Genomic DNA, 24,341 nt, shown 5'->3' with positions numbered 1-24,341 from the left:
TTCGCGCGAACAAATATCGCTCCGTTCGTGATAACCTTTAGACCATGGTTACAGCGAACGAGATTCGCGCCAATAGCATAGACATGATTGTACAACCATAATAAACCTGGTAATGTACATCTACGTCGCGTTAGTAAAAATTCATTTCATCGTTCACGCAAAGGCGCGTCCATTGTAATGATAACATAAGAATCGATGTAAACGAGCGATGAAAAAGTCGGCGTACTATGTATATAGCTACTTATTTCGGAAAAGTTCGAATCGTGCTTTGTATCACAAAAGCCTGCGGCTTTGCAAAAAAAGGACTGAAGGATAGGATGAATAATGAATATCGTTGAACGAGTGGGCGCAGAACACCGACGTTTTTGATCGCAGAAACAAAATTAAAGTTCGTGCGGACGCATGATACCGAGACACGTGATATCTTCGGTCTGGTGAATTTCATTGCATTTCCTGTACAATATTTAAATGAGAAAAGCGAGTCACATAAAAGTACAAACTTGTCCTAAAAATGGAGTTTAATCGAGATTGCCCATAGGACATCCGGTCGAGTGAAACAAGCCATTGAGAGGAAAAGTGGACTAAGTCACAATCTTTCTGAATGACAGTTTATAGCATTAATTTATTCCAATACTATATTAATCTTACAAAAATGAAGGAATTTATTGTATCCAAATCAAATCTAAATAACGAAATCAGTTGAAGAATTCATAGCAAACACAACTTGTATTATAATTTTGTAGCTAAATCAAATTCTGTCAAAGGTAAGCAACTGTTCACGTACTTTTGAGCGGTAGTATAGTTTAAAGATATAGCAATCACCAGTTATATCGTTACCTGCAAACTTGTTGGCGCATAGCCAAACCATGCCAAACATACGGGCTACCCGTTACACGAGTACCCATAATTTTCATTCATATACGCAATATCAAATATATTTATATCTATAGTTCTATTTTTAGTCGATATTATAAAAATTCTCTTCGTTAATCTTTCGTAGCGTTTCGAAGTGATTTCGAAGTGTAACACTGTATTACACAATTAACGCGTGGCTTTCTCCACGATTTTGTTAAAATACTTCTAAACCGTAAGATAAGTCTGTTCTGTGAATTGGAATCGTTGAAGCGCAGTGAAGATTATAGCTCCGAATAATTTTTTAAACACAGGCTAATCTCACTTTCTCTACGCAATTATATTTCTAATCTAATTAAAACGGCCAAATCTTTATATTTGCTTTCAGGCGAGACGCAGATTTCGCGCTAACCTTGGCACTGCGATCTTCTCACGGTAGTGTCAACGTGTAACGCGCTAGTTCGCGTCCGATGCGCTTGTCTTCCTCAGACATATGCGCATACGTTGTATTATGCATGACTAGGGTGTTAAGTATGAAAAGGAAAGATGGAAGAGCTTCTTGCCGCGGGCGTGAGATGCATGAGAGGACGTCTCTCGCTCATCTTTCTGAAAGACAATAGAACCTGGCATCCGCCGCTTTGAATCAAGTTATTGGCACCAGTTACTTCCGTTTAACATTACGGAATTTTCGCCGCGTAACTTCTTTAATGGCCGCTAAATATATATGGCGGACATAATTGGTTAACGTACCGTGTCTTTGTTCCCTCGATAATTTCGGAACGAGCTTAAACGGTTTCATAGAATATTCCGTTACCGTGAAGCACCATGCAACCTACGGGATGTTTAACGAGCAAACTGCACTGCCCTAACACGATATTCCGCTGTTACCAGCCAAAATATATCGAGTCTCCGTAGTATTCCCTACGTGACTTGAATAATTTAGGCAGCCGGTTTGAGTAGATCCTTCGGAATTACTGTTTCTCGTTATCGATGCGACAGATTCATTTTGGGGCGACTGGACCCGAGGCTAATCGACTACAATTAGTTCTCTCTCCCATAAAACATCTCGTTGATCCGTGTAACAGAGCCTTTAAATTCGGCCGACGACCTATGGCTGCTGTGCTCGTGGAAGGAGTACGGAAGGCAGCTACCGTTCGAGCCCTCCGTGCAAAAACTGATAAGGAAAATATATATTCCCATTCGACTTGGCTTCTATACTCTTTTGCGCTCCCTTAAACTCCGTGAATGCTGACGAGGTATCTTGGAACCTGGCCAATTTACACCCTACTCTTTTTCGGATAATCAGATAAAAACGCTATTGAAGTAATCTCTTTATTCCTGCTGCAGATCGCAGTCCTTCGAAATACAAATAATATCCTGCCAAACGAAAAATTCACTGATCATTCAAATTTCCTATTTACTTATATTGCTTTCTTATTGTTCAATAACCTTTCATCTTATCGATTCGTTATGTTCATTATATAATCTCTTTTATCTTATTGAAGATTATCATAATCAGTAGCTACTTCTTGGCTTGTACTCGGCACTGAAAGGAGATGATCCAGCACGCGTGGAATTAATTTCACGCCGTTCTCGTTTGTCAGAAACCAATCGAGATCGGAAATGTGTTATTTACTCGACAATAATCTTTTACAAAGAGTGAAATTACTTTGAACGCTTTTGTCAAGAACTCTGACTAACCGTTAATCGTTATTTAACGTTAGAATTTGCCAAGTAATCGCATAGTCGTGACATTGTATTTCATATTTAACTAAGAATCCTATATTTGCTACATCTTGTTGCATCGCAATAATGTTCATTCACAGTAGCAATTTAACTTGTAACGGTTTGTTGCGCGTATGTAAAAAGTGTAATTACGTTTGAAAGGACCATATTTCAAAGAGGTAATATCGAGAATTGAACCGAAACGCTGTTTTGCATAGTGTTGCACACACTATATTCCTATTACACATTTATACCAACACTACTTTTGTGCTTTGCATTGAATACAGAAAATAACTATGTATAACCACTGCATGTGCACTCGCATTAGAAACCTAGAATCAATGATTATAGTTGTAATGTCTGTTTGATGACATTTATCACAAGTATCAACATGCTAAAAATAAGTTTAAAGAAATCGACGATCTCTTATGTTCATATCGTAATGTGATTTGTATCATATAACTTGATACGATATAATAGTCATTACACACTTCATTTACCTGAACTCTATTTATTGGAACGAAATTTTAGTTAATACCCAATTAACCAAATACATGCAGATTGAATGCTATTATCTGATTATCAATTCCTGTTATATGAATTCTAGTGATAGGTACAATAGGAGCTTGATTATCCGATCTAATCATAACACACGTTGTTCGGCTAATAGAATAATTTTCCTTTAACGTAAGAGATGGTCATTTAAGTATTTTGAACTATATATACGTATATATATGTGTGTGTATATGTATATGTTTCTCCAATTTTTCGCATTCAGCCCTTCAATGTTCCAACTTTTTCGAAGAGAACTAGAAAGCGAAGTAAAGCATCCTTTACTCCTTATATAACGTTTTCGTAAGGAAGATGCAAATCTGTACCGAATAAAAATTCTATCATAGCATTCGCGATACGAATAGAATTGTCCAAACAGCAATCGATACGTTTATTTATGACAAGTCGTTATGACAGCACTCTTGAAATTGCTTCTCCTTTTGCTCCGAGATTTATGAGTCAAATGTTGCTCGCAACCAATATCAAACATCAGTCTTATCCTTGGTCGTTACAGAAATGCAATTTACATATTGCGATACGAAAAATAACAAGGAACAATGCCAATGCTTTGTTCCTTAAATCGAATGAAGAAGAAGACACAGAAATATAATATACCTTCAATTTTCTCGAATATTTCGAAGTGGTAAAATATTTTAGTTTTTTATTTAAGGAGGACAGTATACATCTGTGCTTTGAAAAACTATTTTTGAGAGCTTTAACTTTCAATGCAAGACACGTAGTTCACATCGATCTGCGGCAAACTCGTTTAAGGTAATATACGGAGAGGCGCGAGTTCCTGGAACGAGGAACATATTTTTCGAAAGCCATGGAGTTGTATGTGGCGGAATTTACCGTTAGCTTCTCCTCTACAAGGAGAAGCTAGAAACATTTGCTAAATTGTAACTAAATACAGCTAAATCTAGCTAAATGGTAGTAGAAATGCAAGCCAGCGAGGGGGTTTTATCTTTTCAACGAAACACTAGTATGTTATACGAATTTTTTCTTTCGATCCACCAGATTTTACCAGAACTTACGTAACTAGTAAAGGTATGAAAAAGCTAAAGTAATAAAAATGCTAACAATGAAATTCGGTTCCATATTTCTCCAGTCTGTTTACAAAATTTCTTTAAAATGATCTTTCAATGTTATGTGGTATTTATGGATTCGCTTAATTAGTCAGATAACTAGTCGGTGAAATAGCTTTACGGCATACCAGAGTACGGTGTTCCTGCCTGTTCCTTTCAATTTTCTTGCTTCTTCGGTTGATTCGCTTCGCAAAACTCAGGATAGTAAAGTTAACTTGCCATCTTACCAAAGGTACCGCGAAATAGCACAAATCCCCCGCCCCGCATCGTCAGCAGTGCACGGTTTAACAAGGAAATCGTTAGACGGAGCGTGATTAACCCCGCCGTTGCGATAATAAACGAGCTACGAGCTTCATAACTCATCGGTGCCCTGGTCTCTTTCTTGTTTGCTATTATGTTCGCATGTTCTTCCTCGCCCTGCTCGATCTTTCGCCTCTAATTAATATAGATCACAAAACATTTGATACGTACTTCGTTTACTGCTAACACATGCTTCGGTCGAAAACATAAAAACACATATGTGCAATTCCACAAAGAGATGACAGATATTCTTTTCAGCCACGAGTTTCTTATTCATTATGTACTTTATTAACATTCATGTACTGTCGTTACAAAAGTGTCCGAAAGTGTCTTCGTAAACAGTAGCGTATTTCGAACGTAAATTACAAGCAATACACGAATGCTACAGCGACACCTTTAAAAAGATGCGAAACAAAGCAATTTCGTTTCTTATCATAATCTGTACACGATAAACGTTGAGGAAAACAAAGGAAACAAGCTTACAGCGAAAATGTCTACAGTACCATCAAGAGAGAACCTGTTTCGTAAAGTGATGAGAATGCACTATCGCGGAAGGGTGGAAGGTAAGAGAGACGAGATGAGCACGATGGAATTTCTTGCCGTAATTATCGTGACTTCGTCGTAAGCATCTTTAATCATTTAGTCTATGACTAATTAAAAATAATTAGTATTTAATTGAATAAATTGAATGTACTCAATTTTTCGTAGCACGTATATTTCATTTTTATGTCTGTTTTTTTAGATTTGTCTGATATTAGAATTCTTATATAATAATTATCATGCATTATTTTATATACAATTTCTAATTGCATCACCATGTAGGCAGTAGATAATTGTGATAATTATAAATTATATTGAACCGATTGGCTGCGACCTTGATTACGATTTCATGCCATTCCGAGATGTATTAAGATAGTGATATATTGCATTTTTAGTTTATGAAAGCCGATAATTCGGTATTTAATCCTTAAATGCGATTTTGCAATTTATAGTACATTTCACAATGTAAAAATGTCATTTGGTTATACGTAGAAAATTTATAGACTACCGGCAAACCTTTTTCTAATAAAATAGCATAAAATTGAAAGCAACAGCATCGAGAAATGCGAGTTGCATTCCGGTTAGAACAGAAACAGAAATCCTTCGCAATCGAGGAATTAGAATAGTTAATTTCGAAGATAAAATATAGTTAGGAATGAGCTATTTTCGTAATCTGTTGTTGGAGAGATTGAATTTTTATCTTTTTTGTTTGATATTGCTACTTCGAAGCAGCACATCTATATTTATATCACTAGAGCCAATAATTACGATAAATAATTTGTCCATCACGACTGGGACGCGAAATTTTTAACGACTAGAGCGCGCAAGAAATCCACTAGTTATCTGTGTTTGAATATCACACCACGCTACGCAATTAGCACATTGCTTAGCAAAGATAAGTGTCCTTTGCGTGGTTTTCTTTTATGCCTCGAAACGTCAAACAACTGGTTGTGCAAGGTCGTTCCTGCTGTTACGTTTTAGTCAGGTCAGTGCACAAGACGCTATATTCTTTGTTTGATCCAGTGCAATAAAAAAAAGTTATCCACGTAAGAAACTTAGAGGAACACAGATACGCGTGATTGATTTGCACTTTTCTCGTGGTGGGATGGTGGAGAATGTCTAATCTAACTAATCGATCACGTAGATCAAATATAAAGAGTAAGGGGAAAAGACCAACTAAAAAATTGGTGACCTACTGTCAGTCGTGACAAGCTGACATTTATAGATGCGTACATTCCATCTCGGCAGATTAAAAGCGGACTATCGCGCATTTAGGTCATCGCACGCACGGTCCCCATTGTTTTAACCTAATGTGTTGTTAAGAGTGGATTTGCACGGATTCCCCTGAATTTCGGTCTTTGCATATTGACATGTACTGTCAATTATATACTACGGCAATGTATTGAATTTTAAAATGGTTCTTGTATAAAAAAAGGAAAATGTGACTTGCCATATTTTTGATCCGTTGCCTGTGCTAAGTATGTACCGATATTTAAATTTTGTTACTTGTCATGTCCAAATATTTTTGGGAATAGCCATAAATTCGTTTGATTGTCGCGTCGTCATTCGTTAAATCTAATAGCCGAATCGCGATTCTTCTTTCAAATTTATCAATACAGGCAAAATATATCTTACGCGGCAGTTTAATTAAACCTCGATTGCAATAAACGAAAACATCTCGCACTGAAATAATTCCAGTTAAACGATTCCGGTACTCTATGGATGAAAGAATACAATAGCGACGTGGCAACAATGATCGCATTGAAGAGACTGCGCCGATAAAGAATAAAGGATGCGTTATTTGTCTAACAAACGATTCCGCTCATTGGCATGCCTTATTTAATATCTCAGGAGTATGTGTTGCGATATCGTTATCTTACGACATTTCCAAATCTTTGGAATGTTTTCACGGCCATTTTCTTAACCTGTTTCAAGTAACGGAAATTTATTCCGATTCGTATCCCGGAGATTATGCAAATCTTTCGAAAAATGTTAATTTCATTATGGAGCAAAAAGCTGTAAAAGATATAATTACAGCCCCATAATAACGAATTTCCGACTCACTGAAATCACATATTATACATAGAAAGAATGAGCCATATATATGCAACAAATAAATACCAGTTATACTTTGGTTTTCTCATTTCTGTACCATGATTCGTAAACATTTGTTCGATATCGACGAGCGGAACGATTTCGCGTGCAGATGTAACCTCTGGAAACACCCATTTACATATCGGTGATGCAGATTTAAATCATATATCAAAATCGAGCAAAAAAGTTCCATTTTACGGTGTAATAATATACAACGTAAATAGTGAATAGTTTCGAGAAATCTATAAAGTGTTGAAGAAACGTTGTCATTTCGGTGGCATCGTGACAGCCCTTTCGCCGTCAGCTGTCACGTGAGCGAATGAGTGGAAAAAAATAGCGAAGGACGCGATCGAAGCCGCTTGACAGTTTCGCGAGTCTTTTGTTTTTACGACTGCAAAGTACTTACGATCGTTCGATGCTTGCAGTAGCTACGGATTACTGGGATTTTTCTACTTTTTCTACTTGCACAACCGAGCACAGCTTCCTTAATCCACATCAGATTCTAGGCCCATGAGCATCAGATTCAGCAGTGAATTCCAACGTTATCGCACGCATTTTGTCAACCGATTAGTTATTAGTATTTTGGTGAATTATGATCAAGTAAACAACGGCAGTCAACCATGTGATTGTATCGATATCTCTTGGCAAAAAACATCGTCGAAGAGGACGAGGAACTCGCACTATACACGGACAGTTTGCAGGAGCACGCTCTCTCCACTCCTTCTCAGAAGCACGATCGCACGGTAAAACAGACACTGTCCTTGCGGGATAAACGGCGAGATGACACGTAGGAAAGAAGGATATCACTGTCCGTTGACCAGTCACTGCCGTTGCGGCTGGACGATCCTGCGGGAAACTTGGACAATAGAGGAAGACGCAAGTCTCCGGTTTCGAAGCTCTTTACCGCGAACATCCTTGGGGAAAAGCTCTCACGGAGACAGATACACGTTCGACAGCGCCTACATGCGGTGATGCTAGTAACTTTTCATGTCAAAAACGAGAACGCGGTTTATTACTGTTCAAAGACGCCATATTGACTGTTACTCTTACATGCACCTGACGCGACATCTGTTCACCATTTTTCGTATTACATTTTAATAGACCGATCGTTTTGTCGTTTTAGATTAAAAAGCGGGAACGTAATTATGCAAACAAATGGCAGTGAATTTGAAAAAAGGAAAGTAAATTAAGAAAGAATTAAGAAGAGATCTCATATTCTACTATAACTCAGTAAGTGAAGCATTATTTTTGCTTTAAACGACCGATTATACTTGGAAATTGCATTGCGCGTTATCTTGATAGAAATCGATGTATCGTGTTTGTAAATTGTAACAACAAATTGTGACATTGTCGTGCTTGTAATTGAAACAAGTAGAAGGAATAAAAGAATAAACCGTTTTTAATGTTTAAAGTGATGATTTCGATCTTCGTTTCTTTCATAGCTTATCCAACTTTTATCGAAATACCATCGAGTATTATAACTTTTCAACCGTTCGGAAGCAATTTAAGTACTACGAGAGGAAATCTATTAAAGGAAGTCTTTCGAATTCAGTAGCCGGTCAGTCCTTGAATCGTTCCACGCTTCTATTGATACTGAACTCTTTGAACATAGTATTTTTATTTTTTTAGCCATCATATTATCTGTACCGTGATTAAATTTGCACAGTCAGACTATTTTATTTGAGCCTCGATCGATACTTACGAACAGAGCTTCTGCTTTACGTGCTTCATTTAGAAAATCCTATAAAAGTATCTCAAATGATCATTGCGTTTTATTTTATTTAATTAAATATATTTCTCAATTGTATATATAGACTTTTATTGAAGTTTCAACACTCAAGGTCCCTTTTCAAATCTTTCAAAAATAATATTTTTCAAAAAATTCTTCAAGTATACTGATATAGACCTTTGTTAAAGTTTGATCATTTAATTCCGTTAATCAGTATTCTAATAATTGAGATTTTATTGTATATAATGGGTATTTCGTGGTTTCTGCAATTAAATATGTTGAATAAGAGTTAAGTTTAGATTTGGAAAAACTTGGCCAAAAGCAGTTTCGTATTTGGGACACCTATAGAACCGAACAGCGCCTAGGTAGTTACATTGAAGAGCAGTCTATTTCGTCTTTTGGTCGACGAGGCAGCCCTTTCTATTCGCACAACGCGCATGTTCCTCTTTCGTCCTCCCGGCTTTGCTTTCTACGCTTCCTCTCTTCTTCTTCGTCTGAAACGCGCTCGTTTACCTCCTCTCTATAGAGTAACCTCGAAACATTTCTGCATTAACGTCCTTTCCTGTGCTTCGTATAGATAGTCAATGTTTGCTACATTCTGAATAGCCCACCAATATACATATTCATGTGTCACCAGATTATATCTATACGTAATAACTCAACTTAACCTACTCCAATTTTTATTCTAAAATTATTTACCCCAAATGGTGCAATCAGCTGGCTTGCAATTTGTAAAATTAACCAACGCGACTTTATTTGCTTTATTGTCAAACTTGTTAGAGTTATACAAAAGAATTGATTAGCACCGGTAATTTGCAAAATTTTGCTAATAATATTAGTTCAGTTATGCTAGAGCTCTTGATAATAGCATTTGCAATCAGTTCGTTTAATATAATTTAATATAATCAATTTTGGAAAAGGAATTTACTTTGTGTAAGCGTCTCCATCTAGTGTGGCAGTAAGATAGCAAACTACCTTATCGTGTAATCTTTCGGTACGTAGTACAGCTATTTAATGAGAGAACTTTATTCGAATTATTTTAGATTAAGATTAACAGTACAATGACTTCCATTTGATTAAAAAGATGCTATTCTCATATCTACATTAGAATATTTTATTTTTGCAGCTGATATCTATCGCCATCTTTAATGTGTTTACGGAGGCAGAGAAACATTCTTATGAAACATAAAATCAATAAAAGCTATACTGTAAATAGCTAATACGTTTCTGTAAAATCTACAAGAACACACGCAATGTTTAAAGTAGATATTCAGTCATTAAGATCAAGAGCGAGGAAATAGGGTAGGCCAGAATTATTCAATGATAACGTACGACTGGATATGTATGAGTGTATTTAACGTGTAATTATATTCAAACACTTAGTGATATTAAGCGACGTTGCACAACCGTGGCACAACTGCAAAAACGCACCCCGCCGATCGTATTATGACCATACAAAATTACTGGCAATTTTCACCAACAAAATATCAATTACTCCTATAGTTTGTTTAACAAATCAACGAAACAATCCAACAACAAATACGTATCGCTTCCTAACTTGTTTTCGAACACGAAGCTCGACAAGGTTTGAACGTTAAAGTTTAGCTACAAATCGGCCGGCATTTTTAACATCGATTCACAAATAAGTGTGAATGTTACGAACAGCAATGATTGTATAATATCATTTTGCGCTATACATCTATCGAATTTCCTACGAAAATAGCCGACTACGTTCAACTATCAGACAACAAACTTTCGTATACCTATAATGTAACATCGTACGTCATAAATGCTATCGTTCTCCGGGGATGAATACGATTTTTCATGTGACATAAATATAAAATTGCTCAAATATTGTAAAAAGAAGTCAATGCGGTGTATATTATATTCTTGCGATAAAAGGAAGAGTTCTTTTAAAAAGCTTTAAAATATAATGATAACGATACGATAACGATTGTAACTTGCAACAACTCAAAGTCTGATTTGAAACTCTTGAAAGCATCTCCTTGACCGCTTAATTATATTCGCGATTAATCACAAATATGTTATCGTAGATAGACGTGTAGTTCAGAGATCGCGAGTAACCCTTCAAGCGACATACTTTACACTCAATGTAAATTCCGCATAAATTATCTACGAATTTTGATGATGAACGTGTTAAATAGATACATGCTTTCACAGTATACGTACCAATGCATGTTTTTAATGTCAAATTACTCTTATTTCATAAACTTGACTAAGATCATCTTACTGACAATATCTATCAGTATGTATTTCAAAAAAATAAAACTAATTTCTACTAATTTCTCTTTTAACAAAAAAGGGGAAAACGGACAAAAATTAATATCAAAACATATTTCTTTCTTAGAAATTACAACATAAGAAACGATATTAATATCGTATAATTAGTATGTTCTCTGTCACTACCTAATCGTAAACATACGCTCTAAATACATTTTTCGCGTAGAAACAAATTTATAAACGCCCGACTAAGAAATAGCCCAGCTATTTAACAACGAATAAAATTCAATTATATCTAATGAGAATTATAGGAATTCGTTTTGTTTCGTCATAGATGATCGGACAATTTGATGTCGTCTCTTAAGTATCCTTTGATTTTACGCAAAATCGTTCGGAAATAAATGGTTTTGGTATACATATAGTGTTAAAATAGTAAAACTTGCTGTAGACGCACGCACACGATACAGTAATATAAAATTGTATACGATATGTGTGAAAGAATTGGCACGGATACAGGCATCATACAAAAAGGTTTCAAAAATTGCTCCCATTTCTTGGTGATGAAACAAAACCCACTTTCTGTCGATTTATTTGTTTTGTCGAGCACCGCTCGATATCGATAGTTCTCCGAGGACGTAAAATGTATGGAAAAATCACCACAACAAAAATCACCATTCAATCGTCGACTCCGTGATATTCGTAAAATATCGGTAAGCGTATTCGGTAGTCTTGTCACAACAGAACAGGAAATTTTGTTTAGAAATCAGCCGAGCGTTACGTTGGAATCGATCGACCAGCATCTTGTTTTTCTCGAAATGGCATTTGCTGCAAGATATTTCTTCCAACGAGTCGATTCATTGATGTTTAATGGTATATCGTGAGTTCGACGATAGTAATTAGTCTATTGCTTGATTTTCCTCGGTTGGCCGTTATTCGATAGATGCTTCCAGAGATCGGTGATTAATGGCACGTCTCGGAAGCTATCGGCCGAAGGCTACGCCTGCTACGAGCACATCAAGTCTACAGATCTCGATTCACCCCAAGCATTTTGAATTTTGAAGCCTGTCGTTGGTTTCGGCATAACGTGGTGCGACGCAGACGTCGTGCTGTGTCTCAAAGTCGTCATGGGAATGCTAATAGCGTTACTCTTTTTCTGTATCTTCTTACCATCTTCATCTTCGAAGCAAACCTAAAAATATCGAAACATCAATATCTTCGTACGTCGAAGTATTTTTATTGAAATATTTTTATATAACAAAAAAATGTAATTATAATAATGATAGTACGTGAAACACATTAAAATGAACTGCCTACCCATGAATTTCCGGTTGCTTTAGTCTCATTCGACAAATCAATTAGAAGATTTTTTGGCGTATCGTTCGCATTACGCCGCTGAGCATTGTCTTTATTCTGTTCGTTAACTATATTTACGGATTTTGCCTCTTCTTCGTTTTTCTTTTTTTCGTTGTTTTCTAAAAACGAAAAATAATCAAAGAATATTTAATACAGTTAATTCCTAAATGCAATAACATTTTTCAAAATGTTTTTACGAGTCTTGTAATGTTGCTCTTTCAATGCGTATTAAGAACAAGGTCGCGATTTCATCATCAATTGAATAATGTTCCTTGTCAGAGCGCTTCGCACGTGGAATAATCAATAAATAATGGTTTATCAAATCAAGTTTACATAGATTGCGAAATAGAACCTGTTTCAGCAACTCTACGGTACGGTCTCCTAGATACACTTTCATTATCGACCCACATGTACACCAGTATCCACGAGTCTTTGTGATGTGCAAGTAGAATCTTCGCATACAAACACTGATTTCTCGCTTATCGCTAATTGGTAACTCCGAGACATTTCATAGCCCTGAACCAGAAACGCTTCGTTAATTACAGGACGTACCACTAGACCAATGCCTGCGCATTCACAAAAAATGTCTCAATCCGAAGACTATTTGCTTTGATTTACATTTTAATCCTTACGCTCGCATTGCCATTCGAAAATACCTGGATATTTCTTCATTTTTGACAAGATGTAGTTTAATTACAAGAAAATTACAAATAAGGGTTATGTGTTGATAACTAATGACTACATTCTGTATCATTATTTTGTTATTATGATATGATAGAATTGATTATGAAAAATTACTAGTTATTACAATTAAATATCTCCAAAAGAGAAACAAGTTACGAAACGAGCTTTTAATAGAATTTATAACAAAACATTCTGAGAAAGACCACCTGGTTTCTAAAATATGTAGTAGGTAACATAAGAAATGTTCTAAATTCATAAGAGTGTCGTACTTGGTTTTCTAGCAATAACATTTAAAAAATTTCGTGGTAACCAATACCTAAATGCGTCAATTAATCGTCTATTGAATTTTAATACATCTTTAGTCAATTCTTGAACAAATAATTGAAATATACTGTTTGGTGATTCTACAAGAAGTCAATCATTTCGTATGTAAAATTCTGCAAAAATCATGGGCATCGAGTTAGAAACTCTTTGAATGCGTGATATTCGAATAGTGTTCGTTCTTCAGTAGATGCCTATTTGAGTACAGGTACTTTTGTTCCCTAATTTAAATAAAATTCTGTCCTTAATACCATAACTTCCGTCTCAAAATTTCATAACTTAATACGTAAATAGTTATCGAAGGAATAATCATAGCTAATTCTCATTGGGGAGAACGTGCTCGACAATGTTTGGGCGAATGAAGGAAACACGCGAGTTGTAATTGTTCTAGCTTCCCACGGCGTTGTAGTTCGGTGCGCACAAGGTTCAATATTACCGGACAATTTCCTAGGGTGCACTCGTAACCTTCTCCGAAGCTCTCCGCAATATCCGCACTCTCGGAGAGTTAAGTGCACAACCACATAGATATTACTGCATCGCACCGACGCGATGCACCGACTTTTACAACAGATCAGAAGATTCTAGATTGAAGCTGACTTTCTTTCCTCGTGTAACAAACTTCATCATTCGGTTCATCATTTGATTATTTCTTAGTTATAGGATTGTTATCGGTTATCTTGTTGCGAAAACTTTGTGTAAGAGAAAAAGCTATACGATATAAATCGTTGGTAATGTGCAGACTACGGATTTTCAACATTTGCAGGAAATTAAAAATTGCAGAAATGCACAGAATGTAGTGCTTTAATGTATCCAACGCAGCGTGGTATTGTTAAAACATTGCGATAAAGAATAAATAATTTACCTACCATTCCTATCATCAGTTAACGAGGGGCTTTTATCTTGAGCGTGATGGATCCTAGGATCGGCTTGGGACAGCTGCCAAGCTTCGTAAGCCGTGTTAAACGCCTGAGCCACAGTTAACGTTACCGTTTGCGCCATTTTTCTTTTGGGGCAGAGAAACGCGTGGCACTCCATAGTTTCGTTCAAATTTGTTGCGATAAATGCGAACACATGATCGTGAGCGGCGTCCGCCGAACAATATGAAATTCTGAAAAGAATTTCTTATGCGTATATACACAACAGAAATTTTAAAGGAAACTATGATTCCTCGGCATGTTTTACTACAACCATTTTCTTCATTAAAATTTACACAAATGCCAGAGCATAACATTGTTTCAACTGCTAGTACTAAGTAGTACTATACAGTACTAAGTAATAGTATTATAATACAGTTATCATAATTGCTATAATTACAACCGAGGCCTTTATAACGTGAATGTCTTGATGAAACGAGAAACACGAATATTCGCGAACTGTAAAAATGTATGAAAACCAGGAATATGCAATTATTCTCGCTACGCAACAAAGGAATACGTATCAAAGGAATTACAATGGAATTATAAAGAAAAGTTTCTCTGAAAGCACACGTGAAGGACATTTCGAATTATTGTTTAAACTGCGCGAGATTAAAGAACAAAAATCTGGCGATCATTCAGAGATAACAAACTCTCTTAAAAGTCGCTAAAAGTCATTAAAATAAAAGGTGCCTTTTTGTAAAATAAAACTATACCATAATATTAACACGAGTAAATATTAAGGATGTCTTGTGTGAATTGAAGCGATATTCCATAATTTTAAATTTTATCTGTTAATCGTGTTTGAATTCTAGTCGTTTATATGAACCAAGAGTTAATTAAAGTGGCATTAACAGCCTCGGTGTATTACAGTGAAACTTGAGGATGTCGTGTGATTAAGAAAATATATAGCCTAAGTCGTTACCACGTTTCTTCGCTTTTTATGAACCGTAAAATTTCATGTTACAACCAGAACGTTTTTTGAACGCATTATAATTGTGTAAAAAGACTGTAATTGAAATGATATTAATATCATATTCAATCTTTTTCTTATCTTCAATCTATTTCTAACGGTGTTGTTCAAACAGAAGTATCGAAGAAAAGTCGTTCGTTTATTAAAATATTCAAAACTAAAAACACAAATAGCATTGTTGGTTGTAATTGTTTTTCCATATGATTGTTTCCGAAGGGAATATTTTGACGATGCAAACACAATCACAAAAACAAGCAAAAAGGTTAAAAAATAGAGGAAAAACAACGATACGGTTTCTCATTTCGATACGAATTCAGATATCGAAAGATCCATTGGGGAAATCATAGTTTCAAATTGACAAAGAGAATAATATTCCAGAATCGAATCACGTAACGTTTGCTAGTCGCCATTGCGCGATATTTCGAATATATTTTAGCCTGAATATCGGATATTACGTTGGCTGACGCAAAGGGAAATGTACAACAAGCCAGAACCAACAAATCCGGTTTCGTCCGATTACAGCTCTCCAATCGTGACTGACGTGTGTATACGCGTTTCGCAAAGCAGGAAATGCTTCGGATACGTTCATGGAGTTCTGTCTTGTTTCATATGTACCTGTATATAGACACTTGAAGCTGATCTTCTTCCGTGGCAAGGTCCGTCATTCTAATACCCTTTAAACTCACAGCTAAAGAGACCCGTTGCAGCTTCTTACCGCTTGCTTTTGCCTGCAATATTAAAAGAACGTTTCATTCACCATAAAATTTCATCATAAAATTTCGTAAACTCTCTGTATGTCAATTCTAAAAAAGTAATTAATATATATATTAGGTTGTCCGAAAAGTGTCCTTCTTTTACAGACACGTCTTTTACAACGATGCATCTTTATACAAGCATGAAACCTAATCTGTCGAACGGTGTGATCTTTACTTTGATAGAACAAAATGGATCGTACGTAATTCGATAAAATAATATAAAACGGAAAACGTTGTGCATCCATTATTTCCTTATAAAACGAAAGAAACCTTTCGGACCACCTAATATATGAAGATATACACCGTGAAGCTAAATTGTTGGCACAAACGAAGGGAGGCGAATTTTGTTTCATCGGTGAATGAACATTTTGGCCCAAGTGCCTTGGGACACTGTAATTATCGTCACAGGAGAAATATATTTGTTTAATGAACGGCTTTATCAGTTCGCTGTAGAAACACGGTTCAAAGTAAACGAGAAGAAAGAGGGCTAATTCTGTTTCGAGAAACGAAATATCTTCTCGAGCAACGGTAAACTTGCCGTGACATTTTGCAGTAATGTAATCGTGAAACTCGGCCAGAATAAACGTCGGAGTAAAATCATCGAATTAACTTCCCCAAAAGATTATTTAAACTGGCTTGAATCCTCTAAAAAATTTGAAGACAGCTGGTTTGTACATATTGTACGGTAACTATGTCTCCCAGAAGGGCGATAAAATAGAGGATAGGGTTATAAATAATTTGACGTTTAATAAAGCGGAAAAATCTAATTTACGCGGAACATCGTTGAAAACGGACAGAATTATTCAAGGGAAACGGACAAAATTTGTCATTAACGAAGCTATTAACTTTCGCGTTAAACCAAATTAATTAACTCGTTAAATGTATTGACTTCGTTTAATTGCATCGTAGAACAATGGATAGATCGGTGCCATATACAAGTGAAATGCCCCTTGTAATCAATCACTTTGTTAAAATGATACAGAAAAAGTAGCGCATCGAGGGTGAAGTTTGAACTATCGCTAGTTAAAATTAAAAAAGTTTAGAAAGTAAATTTGTTGTTGATCTCTATAAGGTTTAACGGCAAGTTTTAGCTGCCAAGTCGAGAACGTTTATCGATCTTATCTAACGTCGTAATTTATTTCGTCGAGAAATTAATGAGCTAGGTGCTACCGAGGTTGCACACCGGGGAAATTTATGCGTAATTTTACATGTCGTCTTCTTCGCCCGTTTCAAGAACGTTTTGATCGCGCTCGAAATAGCTGCAAAAAGCAATTTTGCTCGGGGAAATGTTTCTCGCGATGCAAACTAATACACACAAACGCTTTAGCCTGTTAACGTGTAATTATAAAAGTCATGGATCAAAGTGTACCTACCATAGTAATGACGGTTTTGATGGCTTCAGCCGTAGCTTCTTCGCTCGAGGGTGTTTCGACGAGGGTACTACCTAAATATTTGAGGGTGAACCTGGCTTCCGATGCATCCTCAGATTCATCGTGCGTTGTACCGGCAGAACCGCTGCCCTCTACGCATTCGCGACTATTCGCTAGAGCCCATTCCTCGCATAGTTCTGCAAATTAACGTCGAACACATTATACAAACTCATCTTACAACATTCGTTCGTTTGCCTCCCCGCTGATAGTCATTAATTTGCGTTGTGAATTAAATCGAAACACATTTCTTCTTCGGAACATTGTAAGATTTTTAATTTATTAATAGGAGTTTCTGGTTAATGAATGACCCGGTTAATACATTAAGAAGATGCGTACAAACACTAATGTATCGAATAATAGAATAAAATAACAGATAAGGAAAATATCTCCAAATCGAAACAGGTATATACGAGCATATAACAGCTCGCTGGAGATAAATACGTCGGTAAATGGAATGGGGGATGACCGGTGTAACATTAGTCTTGCTACATACAACTACGTAAACCAGTCTCGTTCTCTGACCGCGTCGTGTCGGGAATGGCACGTGTGCCAATAATGGATGCTCATAGTATCGTGCAATCGGTATTCTCGTTTGATGCATCTCCTATCAGTTCGGACACCTTCTATCGATCACCCAAGGATTGACCGATTCCATTCGACAAGCGAATTGTATCAAGTGTTACGTACCAATTATGAAGGAGCTTTGAGAACAGATAGGATAATTAGAAATATTTGATTTACGTTCGAACGGTTTCGGACATGGTTTTACAATATGTTGTATTTTTATTCTGACCTGAAACTATTATATACAGAGTATAAATTTCTTGAGGTATCTGCTCTATTTTTAATAAATTTAGCTGTTTAGTATTGTATACGTGTAATCGGATTTTATCGTGTTGTATCTTGTATCACGAACTTGTATAAAAATTGAAATTTTAGTGTAGTTTTATACGGGACGCAGTGTATTCTTATCATTCTTCAACAATCTTCCACGAACAACCATTTTTGTATTTCGAGAGAACAGTTCTCGGTATTATTGTACTTCATAAACTTTTAAAACTCTACGAGCAATTCTCACGTAGAAGGCAAGAAAATATATCATGGTGGCATCGTGCAATAGAGCAAACGACAAAAGTATTCCTTGGAGAAGCTGTAAAAGTTCCTCAAGAGTAGAACGAGAAATTTTTTCTACTTCAGACATTTCTGCGCCGAAGGAAAATCGGTTTCGATACTTTCAGATGTTCCTAACGATGTTTCTCCAGAATTCTTTGACCGAAACGAATCTTCTCTATAAATGTCACAAGTTTCTAAAAAGAATACCATATGGTACGTTAGATAAATTTTTGTTTCCTTTAGTTCCTCGGATAGAATAGATAGAATAAACAGAAAGTTGTTAAAACATCCCTTGATCGTGACTCGAGAAATTTCTACTTGTCTTGTGTTACTTGGATTTTAACTTCGTTCGTTCAATAATCACGTCCTCCAATTCTGTTTCAGTCCAAACGTCACTCCAATTAAGTTTCTCACACAGCTTTCCCCACGTCTACGATTCAATTAGATGATCCGACGATTGTTTCGATGTCCAACGATACTCTTTGTTCTTACGAATTCGCACAAAGCGACGGGGCGTCCATTGAAACAGTTTCCTGGTGTTCTCTTCGACGAAAAGGTTAGCATTCTAAACGACTATCTCGCGAGATAATTAACAAAGGATCCATCTTAATTTTTTATACTCGCGTATTTTTCATGCTCGTCGAATCCTTTGTTTTTGTTCACATAACGTTACAGAACACCCAAATATTATTTTGACTCGTCTGGATATCTTTAAATGGTACTGAGGGTATATATTTAGAGCGAAAAAACGAAGTACGAATAAAATAAACATTAAACGTATTTTACAATACAATCGATAACTGGTCGAATACTTATGCGGTGAAACGTACATTAACGCGTTGGGTTTCTTGTGAGAAACTCGTAGCTGATATCGATGTGACGGTGACAAGCACTGCTGAAAGTTTTCAAGTAAGAGCACTTCAAAAATACAAGGCGAGGGTCTTTGGACCTGGCAGCGTCTCGAAAGAATTGAAAGTAATTACGGTAGGTTTTTCAGCAATTACTATGCATCGCTGGTACTGTGTACCGTCTAGTGTGCAAAAGTAAGTTACTTGCACAACCGGCATGCTTTAACTCACAAGGATCCAATTTTCTTTAGGCATAAGAAATTCATTGCCTTAGAACTGCTACCCTCTTGCTACCAGCGGAACACTTTTACAGATTACAAGCCATTAAGAGTTTCGGAAAAAGCTGTGGAAAATATGTTCATTTGAAAAAATAAAAAGAAAGGAATAATTGAATTTTGTTTTAAAACAAAATATTTTCTATATCTATCTGTCATGCATGAACTCGTGTGGTTCGTTGGCACGGTTATTATTAAATTTGCCAATTTCCAATTTCTGTGAAACGTTGCGAATTGTTGGAACAAAAAAAAAAAACGATAAGGGAAGGTGAAAAATAGCGAATCGAGCTTTTCCGTTAGCCCGGCCACTGAGTGGTGAGCCGCAAATTAAATCTTCTTCCAGGCCTTTTACCACGATATCCACGTGACCCTTGGATATCGGATTTACTTCTCTTTTACTTCTGGCCTGATTCATTCGATAGGGACTTCAGCTTATCGCCATAGCCTTGTTGCTTCTTACTCCATCTTCCAAGAAATGCTTAATACGGTCCGTAAGAAAAGAATTACTTGAATAATTTTCTATACCTTAAACCCTGAATCCAGCTTACAACAAGTCGGAAATACATAAAGAAGTTCTAGTTGATAGTATATCAGAGTGCTATAAGATACTGCAGTTTCTTCAAACTTCATAAAATATTCAACAAAGGATCGTTTTTGTTATGAATCCTTCGACTGTATTATCAACTGAAGCAATCTTGTTCACAAAGTTAACTATAAGCCAATTTGAATATACAGCTTTCTGAGAAACCATAGTTAGAAAGATGTGCATAGTAAAGAAGAAGCAATGCGCCGATCGGTATTAATCTCGAACAACGCGAGCTATAGAAAACCGCAAACCATTGCTTGTTTTCCGTCAACCCACAATCGATAAATAAACACCACCGTAACACTCGTATCCACGGTAATGCGATAGCGCCTATTACGATTCGTTAATACCTGCAACCATTGTTTATTCGTGCATCATCGACGCAACATTGATCGTTCTCAATTGATGCCTGGGTAGATACATAAATTCCCTGAATTATGCAAACGAAGCTAATCACGTGGACTGATTCGATAGAATTAATCGTATAACAGTCCTGTGTACACAAATAATTTTAGAAACGCGTTCAATTTTTCTTATTGAAGTACGCATGTATATTTCTAGATTCGTTATTCTCATTCTGGCGTATATTTTGCTCCATAGATTGTGTTAACAGTAGCAGGAAATACCCAAAGAAAGAAGTGCCGACATTGAGGCGAGTAACCCTTCGTTTCTCGTATTTTTCAGCCGCAATATACCATAAGATTCCTATTCAACAAAAGTTCAAAATGAAAGCATCTGTGTATGTGCGTATACCTGTGTAGAGAGCTCTTTCATTTCATTTTCTTCAAAAACCAGCTTCAGATAGTACCTTTTCTGACAGATATATATATAAATATATATACATACATCTTAGATACACGTACATACATATGTATCTTCAACGACTTCATCATTTTATTCGATCGTTTTATTTGTAAATATTTTAATATAGAATTAATGTACAAGATACAAAGGGTTCCATGTTGTTAAACCTAGCCCAATCTGCTTTCGTGCATTGAAAAATAAATTTCATGCCTAATAATAATGCGTATCTTCGCCGTCTCCTGCACATCGATATCAACACCTCTGTTACTAAATCAACTCTGCACCGTGTTGCATCGATTAACAAGAAACAAGCGCGACTATAAGCCGAGGGCACGGTTGTCTAATTTAAAAATACGCCGGTATTAATAAAAACATACAACCGATAACACCAGCGGGCCGTTAAATATTCATTAAAGATAATTCTCTTATGAATTATACACTGATGCTGTATGTTAACGGAGTGGCGACGTTGAATAAATTATTATACGATACACAGCAGGTAAAATGAAATAGGCTGTCAATGTTACAGTAAATATAACGTTGATATATGTAACTTGCTTCTAATAGGCTTACGGAAAAGAGAAGTAAGATATTTTAGTCCCTTAACGATGAATCATTCGGAAAGGATTTAGTAACAACAGATTTGGTACTAACAAATTTTTATCTATTTTGAATTTGTACCTATACAGCAATGTAATAGCAAATTCAGTTCATGATTAACCAGGATGTAGCGCGTTGAAATTTCAACAGCGTCTTTTCCTCAAAAATATCGCGGAAATAATCTTCAAACCATGCACTGAGTTTATTCTGTGCATTATGCGGTGTTAACGGTTCGACCATTAAAGTATAATCAAGGCATAAACGGAAGCTTTCGTAGCAAGGAGTATAGGTGACCGCCTTTTTTGGAAGCAGCAAAGGGGATAGGAGTGAAGATCCTCAAAGCTTGGGAAAACTAGCTTCGGTAAACTCGAGATCTTTATTTCCAGCAAATAGGAAGACGTGCTACCATATCCTTAAGTCTAAGGACTGCTATGACTAGAGAGGACTAGTTATATTTATCCCTTTACATAAATTACAGTTAGCATTCCAACAATTTTCTCCTTGTTGTTTCCTTATGTTTTTCTACTCCTCCGAACCTTTGCGAAACCAAGCCAACCAGTAAGAAATCAACAATATCGAAAGATAAGTTGGCTTCTATCGCGAGAGTTCACGGTTCGCGATAAGCCATGCGGCGTTTTCGTCTTGGAACATTAATTTGTTGGGTTTCCGCGGTTACGCGAAGAAGAATAATGGCTGGTTGGGCTGGTTTCCTAAGGTAGAAGATACGTCGGAGGTACATTTTCCTTGATTATGCGAAGGGAACAAAAGGCAGCGAAAGGTAGGGACACGCCACCAATTCCGGTATGCTTGCACCGACAACTTTTTAAAGTTGCGTTACCGAGCCGACTAATTGCGTCCGGACCCCGCAAACAATCTCGCTACTATACAAATAATTATTACCAGATATATACTAGTCAGATAGAAACAAGCCGATAAACTTTCTCGGGGCAAAAGTTTTAGCATTTTTAATATTAAACTGAAAATACGATAAGAAGAATTCTCTCACCCAGCTTTGCGTTGTTCTCCTCCGCTGCTCGAGAAAACAAGAACCACTCTATTTGCTCGAGGTTATTATCTCTTTGCGCGTATTCCTTTTCCTTTCTTTAACTTCCTGGTTCCAATCGACTCGGTCAGATCATTAGGATCTCGAAGTACAGTTACAATTATGTCACTCCCTCTGTAGTCAGGTAATTGAACGTACGTTGCAAGATAATTGGAAAAGCTTTCGCAGACAGAAAGTGGAGGATGAAATTGCAAATGAGCTTGCCCATATTTCTATGACCAGCTAATGAACTTCATTAACGTGTTCTATTAGAATGCACGAACAGTTGTCGTTTCAATTTTCGTCGACCAAAATCTTGCTCGAGATATATTTCAGAAATGAATCGGCGTTAAGAGAAGGAAAGTAGGTCCCGATCACGTCCGTGAAATTTTGCTTTTTCCAGGCTCCTCCGAAAAGCTTCGGACACTTTTCTTCGGAAAAAGCGTCAATTATTCTTCTTTGTTCGGGGAGACGAAAGACATTCGAACGAAAGGGCCATCGGAGACTGTAGAGGACGAAAAGGATAGCAACAACGTCACTCAGCAGCTCGAAACGACTTCTTTTTCTGGTGGGGCACCTGGGAGAAAAGATTCCTTTCCACCGTCACTTGGACGCGTTCCTCCCTTAGGACCTTTTATTTCTATTTTTCAACTGAACTTTTCGTTCGAACGAGCAAATTTCCAATTAACGTCATTATTGTCTGCCGGCGTAGAATCTACTTTCCAGTTGCCTGAATATTAGTCGTCTTTTTATCGTCGCGGTGTCAATAATTCAAATTTTCATTCGCTACCTTTTTAGATGTTTCTTCTACCGCGCAGCCTGTTATACTGAAAAATGTAATTACACGTAACATAAAATGTACCTCAGAAAGCTGCGCTGACGCGATGAAACTCGATGAAATTTCACTGAAATTTTCTGGAACGCGTCATATACATTTATAACGGAACTTTTGAAACTTTAAAAAGTTGTATGTATTTACATTTTATATTTCTCAATGAGTCGTATGTATCGATCAAGGCAAGCGGTGTTAAAATTCAGCGATTCTTCTCGTCTGCTACATCGATCCAGTCTAATAAACGAAGTCTAAATTGCCAAGAAGTAAGACACCTTATGCGAGGTTACTTGCAACGAAGAAATATAAAATCATCGTAAGTAATTTTAGCGCCAGTAATGACTTCCTCTCTTCCAGCTTCGGGTCGCATTTACCGCGATTTGCATGCAAAATATCGTGTGTTCGAAATGACAACCGAACGCGGTTGACTTTATTCTTCTTTCTCCTTGGAGACATTTTGTCGACATGTTTTCCCTTCCTCGAAACTGTTCCTCCTTCCGCTCTCTAATATTAAAACAAGGACTCCCTCGACTTGAACTTTTTAACGTTTGAATGCAAACGAGCTCGATTGAGTTTGATATTGACATAAAAATAGCGGAAAGGAAATGTCTGGTTGATGGAAAGCAGTTTGTTCCTATATCCGCAGGCTTATTTTCAACAGTTCAGACTGGAGAGTCGTTGCCATTGGAATAG

The 24,341-nt window shown here is 36.6% G+C and overlaps 2 protein-coding genes across 4 annotated transcripts in view; both read right to left on the bottom strand.

Moving 5' to 3' along the window:
• Positions 1-8,159, bottom strand: part of LOC122565918 (beta-1,4-N-acetylgalactosaminyltransferase bre-4-like) — a 38,367-nt gene extending 30,208 nt beyond the window's left edge. The window contains exon 1 of the mRNA XM_043722451.1: positions 7,555-8,159. The gene's annotated coding sequence lies outside the window, so the exon portion shown is untranslated. The remainder of the gene's footprint in view (positions 1-7,554) is intronic.
• A 2,053-nt stretch (positions 8,160-10,212) lies between these two features.
• Positions 10,213-24,341, bottom strand: part of LOC122565919 (low density lipoprotein receptor adapter protein 1-B-like) — a 33,932-nt gene continuing 19,803 nt past the window's right edge. For all 3 annotated transcript variants that reach the window (XM_043722454.1, XM_043722453.1, XM_043722452.1), the window contains 5 exons: positions 17,492-17,685; positions 15,979-16,091; positions 14,343-14,584; positions 12,433-12,590; positions 10,213-12,307 (listed from right to left, as the gene is read on the bottom strand). In XM_043722454.1, the coding sequence (XP_043578389.1) occupies positions 12,122-12,307; positions 12,433-12,590; positions 14,343-14,584; positions 15,979-16,091; positions 17,492-17,685 (893 nt within the window). In that variant the 3' untranslated portion in view covers positions 10,213-12,121. The remainder of the gene's footprint in view (positions 12,308-12,432; positions 12,591-14,342; positions 14,585-15,978; positions 16,092-17,491; positions 17,686-24,341) is intronic.

Source organism: Bombus pyrosoma, linkage group LG3 (genome assembly GCF_014825855.1).
Source record: "Bombus pyrosoma isolate SC7728 linkage group LG3, ASM1482585v1, whole genome shotgun sequence".
Classification (NCBI taxonomy): domain Eukaryota; kingdom Metazoa; phylum Arthropoda; class Insecta; order Hymenoptera; family Apidae; genus Bombus; species Bombus pyrosoma.
The sequence above is the reverse complement of the archived record's forward strand: the minus strand, read 5'-3'. Positions and strand labels throughout refer to the sequence as shown.